General features: G+C 66.4%; 1 protein-coding gene across 1 annotated transcript; it reads right to left on the reverse strand.

The window, feature by feature from the left end:
- Positions 1-887: 887 nt before the first annotated feature.
- PLVAP (plasmalemma vesicle associated protein) lies at positions 888-8,709 on the reverse strand. The gene is made up of 6 exons (XM_070058966.1): positions 8,249-8,709; positions 6,099-6,195; positions 5,294-6,006; positions 4,577-4,634; positions 4,388-4,466; positions 888-1,337 (listed from the first exon to the last, which is right to left on the reverse strand). The coding sequence occupies exons 1-6, from the start codon at positions 8,603-8,605 to the stop codon at positions 1,325-1,327; spliced, it is 1,317 nt and encodes a 438-aa protein (XP_069915067.1). The 5' UTR covers positions 8,606-8,709; the 3' UTR covers positions 888-1,324.
- Between the last annotated feature and the right edge of the window lie 986 nt (positions 8,710-9,695).

The raw sequence follows: 9,695 nt of genomic DNA on the forward strand, positions 1-9,695 counted from the left end.
TTTTTTCCCTCTTGCTGCGTCCAGCCCATCTCCCGGCTTCTTCCGATCTGCTTGGCCCTGGCTGTGAGTTGGTGTGTGGCCCTGGAAGCCGCAGCGCCCTCACACCCCAAGGTCGGCCCGGCTGCTCCTACAACCCGACTCAGTCCAGGATTTGACACCTCGGCTCCCGCTGCCTCCAGCTCCCGGGGAAGTTTGCAGGCTCCGTGAAGCCAAAGCCACAAATGATAACTGCATAGTTAAAACAAATCTCGGGGGGCCGGAGTTGTGGCTCAGTGGATCGAGCCTCTTCCTGCAGTTCCAGCATCCCATAGGGGCGCCGGTTCGAGTCCCGGCTGCTCCACTTCTGATCCAGCTCTCTGCTATGGCCTGGGAAAGCAGTGGAAGATGGTCCAAGTCCTTGGGCCCCTGCACCTGCGTGGGAGACCTGGATGGAGCGCCTGGCTCCTGATCGGCTCAGCTCCGGCCGTTGTAGCCATTTGTGGAGTGACATCTGTTGGTTCAGTCCCCAAATAGCCAGAACGGCCAGGGCCAGACCAGGCTGAAGCCAGGAGCCAGGCGCTCCATCCGGGTCTCCCACGTGGACACAGGAGCCCGAGCACTTGCTGCTTTCCTAGGCGCATCAGCAGGGAGCTGCATGGGAAGTGGAGCAGCCTGGACTCGAACCAGCGCCCATACAGGTGCCGCCGGCCGAGGCTTAACCGCTAACCGCAGGCCCCAGGCAGCAGTAGAGCGACCTCAGGGAACCCTTCTGTCGCCTGTGGGTTGGGGGATTCCGTGTCTGCCCGGGTGGGGCGGCGGACGCGGGGTTGGGGGCAGATGCTCCCCGGCTCTTCCCAGCTTTCTGGTCTTCTCCCTCTTGGCAGAAACCAGGCTCAGGCGTCGGGGGGGGGGGTGCACTACATTTATTTATTAAGTGTCGGGAGTATATTTATGGGCCGCTGGGTGTGGGGGAGAGGGAGGAAGGAGGCGGCTTCCCGTGCAGTCTGCAGCCCCAGCGCCGAGTCCCGCCGCGGGGGGAGCCTGGAGACCGGCAGAAGCGATGGTTTCCGGTTCGCACCTCCCAGGCCTGGGCGGGCAGGGCACGGGGCGGGGCGGCCGGCGAGTGCGGGAGCCCGTGCGTGCGACCGACCGTGGCTGCTGGACAGCGCCGGCCCTGTGACGTCATTGCCAGGGCTGGGGGCGAGGGGCGGCGTGGGGGAGGGGGCTGTGACAGCGTGTGCGTGCGTGCGTGCGTGCGTGCGGAGGCCCCGGGCCCAGCGGGAGGGTGGACGCGTCCAGTGCCGCCGCCGCCCCGGGTCGTCCGTCCTCGGGGGCCGACGCCGTCTCAGCCGCTGGAGCTGGAAGGGAATGGGACGGAGCCGGTTAGCTGGACTGCGAGGGGGGCGCCTCCTCCCACTCTGCTCCCAGCTCGTCCCCAAGCCCCCACCCCGCCTGGGACCGCGAGGGTCCGAGGGGCCCCCTCGCAAGCCCCGCCCCCGACTCGGATGCCGCCTTCGCAGCCTTCCCCAGGGGTCCCCAAGGTTCCGGGGACACAGACCCTGCCCCAAAGCCTGTCCACCGCCCTCCCCTCCCCACCCCGGCCCTGAGACCGCGCCGCCGTCCCCCTGCTGCGTCCACAGAGACTTTGTCCAAGGAGCCGGCTGCCCCGCTGCGCGCCCTCCATGGCTCCCCAGTGCTCTGGGGCCAACGACCAAGCCCTGGCCAGGTCTTCCCCCGGGAGCCCCAGCCATTCCAAGAACCTGCCGGCGGCTTCCGCACGGGCCTGGAATGCCCGCCCCTCCCCCCACCCCGCCTTGCCGGGCAAAGCTTCCCTGGGGGTCAGGGGTTGGCGCAGGGCTGTTTCCTGGTGGGGGACCAGGGGGCCGCAGCCAAGTCTCACTTCCCCCGGCCCCCTCCCTTCCTTCCCCCCTCCCCCCGCTCTTCCCTAGGGGCCCAGCTGCATGAGTTCCTCTCCCTCCTCCTCCTCCTCAGCTGGCGGGGGGGAGGGGGGGGCACAGGGCCATGCACAGAGACCAAGGCCCGGCGTGGCCCCGGGGTGCATGTCCCAGGCTCCGGTCTGGTCCCGCTGTGGACGGCTGGGCCCTCTCTGCCCACGGCAGCCGCAGGTGCCTGGTCCACCCCGCTGCCCGGGGCCCCTCGGCTCCAACTGCACCGCATGGCACGGCCCTGCCCCAGGGCCTTTGCATGAGCTGTGCCCGCCACCCTACACCTTTCCTGGGCTCCGTCCCTGGTCACTCCTCAGTGCCTGGGCGCTGGGGGAACGTTCCAGACTCACGCCCTCCTCTCCATCCTGCATCCGGCCAAGGAGGCCCTAGATACAAGCAGTCACTTAGACTTCCATCCCCCACTAGGCGGGAGCCCCACGGGGTCGGGGCTCTGGGTTCTGTTGCTGGCTGTGTCCGGGGCACCCAGCTTCCAGCGCTGCTCAAGAAATTCAGGTTTAGGAGCCAGCACTGTGGTGCGGAGGGTAAAGCCCCAGCCTGCAACACCAGCATCTTATATGGGCGCCGGTTCGAGTCCCGGCTGCTCCACTTCTGACCCAGCTCTCTGCTGTGGCCTGGGAAAGCAGTGGAGGATGGCCCGAGTCCTTGGGCCCCTGCACCCACGTGGGAGACCCGGATGGAGCTCCTGGCCAAGCCATTTGGGGAGTGACTCCCCATCTCTCTCTAATTCTGCCTTTCAAATAAATAAAATAAATCTTAAGTCACAAAGTGCCTGGGCGAGCGGTTTTCACATCAAGTGTTTAGGCCAAACTGCGGATGTTGTCAGCGGCATCCAAGTGTGGGAGCCGCGGGCACCATGGGGGCGCTGTCCACGGTGCGGGCGTCTCCCTGCCCACGGAGCGCTTCCCAGAGTCCCAGGGAAGCGGAATTAAAGGGCAGGTTTATTTGGGGGCGAAATCTTTGGAAATACACGCATCCGTTTTTTTCCCAGAATACACATTTCAATATTTTGGGGGGGCTTGGGACATAAGCCCTTTAATTCCATTTCCATGAACTCTTATAGAGATTCACTTCTTGGACAGGTACAGAGGCAGAGACGGACAGGCAGAGAGCTGCCGTCCGCTGGGTCACTCCCCAAACGCCCCCAGCGGCCCGGGCTGGGCTGGGCCAGGCAGAAGCCAGGAGCCAGGAGCTCCATCCGGGTCTTCCAGGCAGGTGCAGGGGCCCAGACACCGGCTGTCTCCCCAGGGGCGCCCATCAGCAGGGAGCGGGCGCAGAAGCAGAGCCGCGCGGACTCACTCCTGCGCTACAGCGCCCCCGCCCCCCGCCTTTCTCAGAAGTAAAATCGACCTAAGAAAGTAGCCAGAGTCGCCCCCCCCCTCGACCCCGGCGGCCCGCGCATGCGCACAAGGGCGCCCGCCGCTTACGGTGGGGGGGCACCGGGTCAAGGGCAGCGTCTGGAGACCCAGGGGCCCCTTCCTGCGGCACAGGAGGCACCCAGGCTGAAGTGCGCATTGTTCCCCCGGCGCGCTATGACGTCAGCGGGGTTCACAATGTCAAGAGCTTCCCCGGTTCTCAGCCGCGGCCCTGGCTTCCCCGCTGCGTGACCCCGGGGGGCCTGGACACTTCCCCGGGGCCTCAGTTTCCTCCCTCCGCGAAATGGGGATAAGAATAGAACCGTCTTCCTTGCCACCAGGGCCGTGGGCCAAGATGCAGGTGGGGAGGAAAGTCGTGTTTGCTGGCAGGGGGCGGGGTCTGCGCCACACCCTTCTGCGACCCTCTCTGGGGGCCGCGGGGGGGGGGGCCGTGGGCTCTCTCCGAGGCACAGCTTCCCAGGGCAAAGGAGGAGAAAGGGCCGCTTTGCGAGGGGGTGAGCTCCCCGTCAGAGGGGGTGTGCATGCAGAAGTGTGCTCGCAGCCTGTGTTGACCCCGGAATCAGCGAAGACCCCAGGCTGCCTGGCGCCGGGTGAACGGTCACGGCGTGAGGGGAAGGCAGGGGACTTGAAACGCCCCCCCACACCCTGGAAGGAGCACAGGGCGCCCTTGGGGCCCTGGCCTGAGTCACTTCTCCCATGACGCACACACAGGGCGACGTCCAGCGGAAGCCCAGGCCCCAGGCGGGGGTGACACGGGCTCAGAGCCCGGCCACCCTCGGTGCTCCCCGCCACTGCCTGGCGCTCTGGGAGGTGGGCGGGGCTCCAAGGAGTTCACCCGCCTCTCGGGCTTGTCACCATGAAGCGAGTGACCCACGCACAATCCTTCGAACCGTGTGGGGCTCCCAGTAGGCGCCTAATAATTGCAGGCTCTGAGTTCCTCTGATCACGGGCCCACCCGTTCATCTATCGCTCGCCCTGTCTTGGTTCCTTCCGTGCCCACCCCCGCCCCCAAGGCCTTGTATACAGCAGGCGCTCAATGAAGGCAGCAGCCACTCGCGGGAGCCTTACTTGGACGGGACGACGATGCCCACGGAGGATCCGTAGGACTCCAGGATCTTCTTCTTGAACTCCTCCAGGCTGGCTTTGTCTGCGGGGAGGGGGGGGGGGTCGAGCTCCAGCCGGGCAGGGGCGGGGCCCCAGGTAGACAAGCCCCACCCCCACCACACCCGGGGCATGGGGGTGCCCTCTGTCACTCACCGATGGGCTGGATGTTGGAGGAGGGACCCGGGGGTCTCGGCGGAAGCGCCACCTGGGACTGTGGGAGGAAGGGTTGAGGGAGATGGGCAGAGCCCCCGCCCTTGACCTTGGGCGGCCTTGAGGGGAGGGCGCGCCCCTCTGTAGCAGACCCCCGTGTGCAGGACGGGCACAGTGATGGATGCAGCACCCCAGCACCCCCAGCGGGCCCCGGGTGCCAGCCCAGGCCCCTCCCCCACCCCACAGACGGAAGCCAAGGGGACCCCCCCCAGCCCCCAGACGCCCACCACTCACAACCCTGAGCCCACCGCCAACCCCAGACCCCAGCTGACTGTGTCCTTATCCACCTGTCACTTAAACGTCTTCATGGGTTCGGAAGTCGCCGAGACCCAGGCCGAGAGAGAGAGCCGCCGTCCACTGGGGCGCCCCCCACCCGGGGCTGGGCTGGGTCAAAGCCAGAAGCTGGGAGCTGCATCCGGGTCTCCCCACGGTGGGGGGGGTGGCCACCGCGGCTGCCTCCCGGGGAGTGGAGCTGAGACCTGACCCAGGCCATCCCGCGAGAAGTGGGGGGTCTTAGCCACTCCTCCCTGACCGCGCGCCGTGCGCTCCCCCGTGGACTCCAGCCAGGCCCCTGGACTGGATCGCTGCAGAAAATCGGCCCCGCGCGCCCCCGCCGAGCCCGAGCCCCGGGTCTGGGCCGCACCCGGCCCTGCCGGCTACCTTGGCCTTGATGCAGGTGTCCAGGGCCTTGTTGCTAACGTCCAGCTGCACCTTGAGCTGCTCCGCCTCGCGCCTCCGCTGCTCCAGCTCCTTGGCCAAGCTGTCCCGCTCCTTGCGCAGCACCGCCTTCTCCTCCAGGGCCAGCTGGGCCTGCCGGGCGCTCTCCGCCTGCAGCTTGGCCTCCCGGCCCTGTGCCTCCTTCCCTGCTCTCTCCCCGGCCGCCAGAGCGGCCTTCAGGGCCTGCTCCACCTCCGCCTTCTGGCGCTGCAGCTCGGTGTTCTCGCGGGCCACGCGCCCGATGCCCAGCCGCAGGCTGCGGGCCAGCTCCTCCACCTTGGACGTCATGATGGCCGGCAGCTGATCGCAAGTCCTGCGGATGGAGGCCAGGTCCAGGCCCAGCGGGTTGTAGAAGTTGTAGTTGAAGTTGTCCAGGGCGCGGGAGATGATGGAGTCTCTCCAGAGGCTCTGTGCATCCGTCTCAAACTTCTCCTTGTCAAACGGAATGCACAGGGCTTCCACTTTCTGCAGCCGCTGCTCCGCCAGCTGCCGCTCCAGCTGCTGCTGCTCCCGCAGTTTCACGCACTCTCCCAGCTGCTCCTCGGCCACCCGCTTGCTCAGCGCCAGGCCCTCCTTCTCCTTGGCGCACAGGGCTTTCTCCTTGATCAGCTCCAGCTCCAGCAGGTTGGCTTTCTGGTGCAGCTCAGCCATCAGACCTGCAGCAACAGGACAAGGGAAGGCAACCCAGGCAGGTTGGGCGGTGCCGGGAGCACTGGACAAGGAGTCCGCCCCATGGCCGGCCACTCACCGTTGCAGCTCTTATTGTGTTCTTTCAGTTGGTCTAGGCACTGCTGCTCGCTCGAGATGATGGTGGCCATGTAGCGCAGGTGTCCTACGTACATGAGCTGTTAGCGGGACGGGGACACGGGACAGAGGTGACCGCCTGGCCCCTGGCACTGGTTCACTCCCCAGAAGCCTGCAACGGCCGGGGCTGGGCCAGGCTGGAGCCGGGAGCTTCCTCCAGGGCTCCCATGGGGGTGGCAGGGGCCCAGGCACTTGGCCCGTCCTCCGCTGCTTTCCCAGGGTGCATCAGCAGAGAGCTGGATGGGAAGTGGAGCAGCCGGGACTCGAACCGGCACCTGGACGGGATGCCGGCGCTGCAGGTGGCGGCTTTGCCTAATGCAACTCCGCACCAACCCCAGGACTGCAGAATTTTCGGGGCGGGGGCCACTGGGGACAGTAGCCAAGACGATATGCTTGGAGGTTCCCACCCCGGATGGGATGGCTGAGACCCCGTGCCGACTCTCTCTGCCCCCGACTCCAGCCCCTGGAGGCAGCAGGGGTCGGCTCTCGCGCTTGGGAAAATGGGAAGGCAGAGGGGCCCCGTCCGACCTGGGGAGAGGGTGTCACCCATTGGGGGGACAAGACTCTACTCTGAGACAGGGCTTTATCCTGGGGCTCCAGGGTGGGAGACACAGCCCCACCTTCACTGCTTTGGGGGAGGGGCGGAGACAGCCGTAACCTGAGAGTCTGAGGGTGGAGGCTTGGTCTGATTGGGGGTCTTGTGGAGGAATCACCTCATTTTGCAGGGGGTCTGAGAGGGCAGAGACCCACCCTGGAGGTCTCAGCGCGGAGGCACGGCCCTCCTGTAGTCTGAGGGAGGAGGTCGGGACTCATCCTTGGAGCTGGGCACTGGCTTTGTTTCAAGGTTCTGAAGGGAGACGGATCCCACGACAGGGGTCTGGGAGAGGACCTGTGCCACCTGGGAGTCTTGGGGGAGCCCTGCTTGGGGGGCCCGGAGGCATAGACGCAGCCCTGCCCAACGGTGGGGGCAGGAAGGCTCCCAGGCTGAGGTTGGAGAGAGGAGACCCAGGCCTGCCCTGCCCCGCCCCGCCCTGGGCGCCTGGTGGGGTGGGGCGGGACACGGGTGACAGCCGAGGGCGTGTGACAGGAGCGAAGGCTCCCCAGTCCCCCCTGCGGCCCCCATCCGCTACCCCCGAGGCCACCTGTCTCTGCCCCCTTGGGGGACCCCTACCTCCTGGGATTCAAGAAAATGCTATAGCAGCCACCTGCAGAAACCAAGCAAGCAGCCTTCGCTGGCCGTGGGAAAGAAGCAGGCAGCGGGGCGTGCATCCCGGGGGGGCCCTGAGCACCCCCACGGCCGCGGGGTGAGGACGTGGGGCCTTGGGCGGGGGCAGAACGTCCACCCTTGGGAAGGGCTAACCCCCACCCCCTCCACTGCCCCGGGTTCGAGGATCGGCCGCTGACTGCTGATCAAGCTCTCCTGTTGCCGGCGCCTCGCCCTGAGCCTCTGCGTCCTGAAGCCCTGCTCTCCCGTACACTTTATATTCCTGGGCTTGGGGCTTTTGTTATCGGAACAGAAACCAGCCGGGCCCAGGCAAGGAGACATTTTTGAAAAATGATTAAGGACATCCCAAGTACAGCGTGGGGTACACGAGGGAGCCTCAAAGATCCATAGGAGGGGGAAAAAAGTGAATTCAAAGGTAGCTCTGGGCCAGGACTTGGCGTAGCAGCGAAGGTAGCTGCACCCCCACACGGGAGGGTCCAGGTTCGAGTCCCAGCCCAGCTCCTGGCGCCAGCTCCCTGCGCATGCGCGCTCTGGGGGGCAGCAGAGACGGCTCAGGTGCTGGGGTCCCCGCTACCCATGAGGGAGTGAACCAGCAGGTGGACGCTCGCTCTCTCTCCCTCTCCCTCTCTCTGTCTCTCTTCCTTTCTCTCCCCCCTCTCTCCCTCTCCCCCCTCCCTCTCTCTCTCTCTGTCTCTCCCCCTCTTTCTCCCTCTCCCTCTCTCTCTCTCTCTCTGCGCCTTGCCCATAGATGATTCCTAAGAGAAAGGCCGCGAAGTCGCCATGGCCTAGAACGAGAGGGGCTGGGGCTGCCCCGTCTCCTCCAGGGGGAAACCGAGGCACGGAGTCGGGGGGGGGGCGGGGAGCCTCACCCGCTCGCTGTGACACTGGCGGAAGCTGGAGTTGATGCGGTCCAGGTCGCGGCGCGCGCCCAGCAACATCTGCATGATGGCGTCCTTGGCGCGCACCGTCACGTTGAGCTCCTTGGTGAGGTTGCCCTGCGTGGCCGTGAGTCCCAGCACGCGGCTGTACAGGTCGTCGGCGCGCACCTTGGTGGCCTGCAGGTCGGCCTCGGTGCCCAAGTGCACGTTGCCGTACACCATGAAGAGCACGAGCCCCAGGATGACGAGGAACTGGATGAGCGACACGAAGAGGAAGAAGTAGCGCAGGTAGTACCAGCAGCCGTGCGGGCGGCCCCCCGCGCGCAGGTACGGCCGCTCGCGCTCCATGCTCGCCGCGGCTCGGCTCCGGCTCGGCTCCGGGGGCTCTGTTTGGATGACTCCTCTTAATACTTCCTTCGGCCCGGCTCCTTCCTGGCCCGGGAGGAAGCGGGACTGCGGGTTATCACAACACTCCCACCGGGGGGCCGGGCGGGGCGTGGGGGTGGGGGTGGGGGTGGGGATGTGGCGTGCGACAAGGGCTGGGCGGGGCCCTGGCTGCGCTGCCTCGCCCCACCTCGGGCTCCAGGAGCCTCGGTTTGCCACCGGCACCCCCCATCTCTCTGCCACCCCCCTGCCCCCCACTCCCCGCCCCGGTGACCTGGAATCTCATTGAATGGACCCAGCCAGGCCTGGAGGGGATCGGAGAGGACACTGAGGCAGGAGGTGGCCCAAGGTCCCTCCTTGGCCTCTCACGTGCAAACAGTAGGCGCTCAGTAATTGCACAGCAGGGCCCACAGCTGTACCAGAAAACCTTGAGCCTGACCCCGCCCCCATCCCCAGGTGAGCTGGAAGGAGGGCAGGGGCTGCCTGGGCCTCCCCCACCCCGTGCTTGGGGCTGTGGATCTGGGACTCAGAGTGCTCACGACATTTCGGGGCCCCCGTGGGTGCCGAATGGGGAGAGTGGGTCCCCCCGGGGGGCTGGGTTTCCTGTGTCTGAGCGCACAAAGCCCATGGAGCCACCCCCCCCCACCCCGTCAGGAGCTCCCCTGGAGTGCCCGGCTGGCTTGGTCCATGCTGGGTGGCACTGGGACCCCAGGAGACATCAACCCACAAACAGCAGATCTAGAGGTACCTGGACCCCCCCCCCCCGGGCTGGCAGGAGGGAGGGGCCGGAGCGACCCCTGCAAGGGCAGCTACAGAACAGGCCATGAAAAGGCACCTTTACTTGGGTGCAAAAATATTTTGTTTCCGCAAGTCCACGCACGGTTCTTTCAAAAGGGGAACATTCGGAAAGCCCCTCTGATGCGGAGATCCCGCACAGTTTCGCCCCAAAATGAAGGCATCTTTTAATTTCCTGTTTCGCCACCTTCTTCGGGTAGAATGTGGGCGCCGGGGACCTGCCGCCTCCCGTGTGGGGTGGGGTCCTCCTGGCCATGCG

This window comes from Oryctolagus cuniculus, chromosome 16 (assembly GCF_964237555.1).
Source record: "Oryctolagus cuniculus chromosome 16, mOryCun1.1, whole genome shotgun sequence".
Taxonomy (NCBI): domain Eukaryota; kingdom Metazoa; phylum Chordata; class Mammalia; order Lagomorpha; family Leporidae; genus Oryctolagus; species Oryctolagus cuniculus.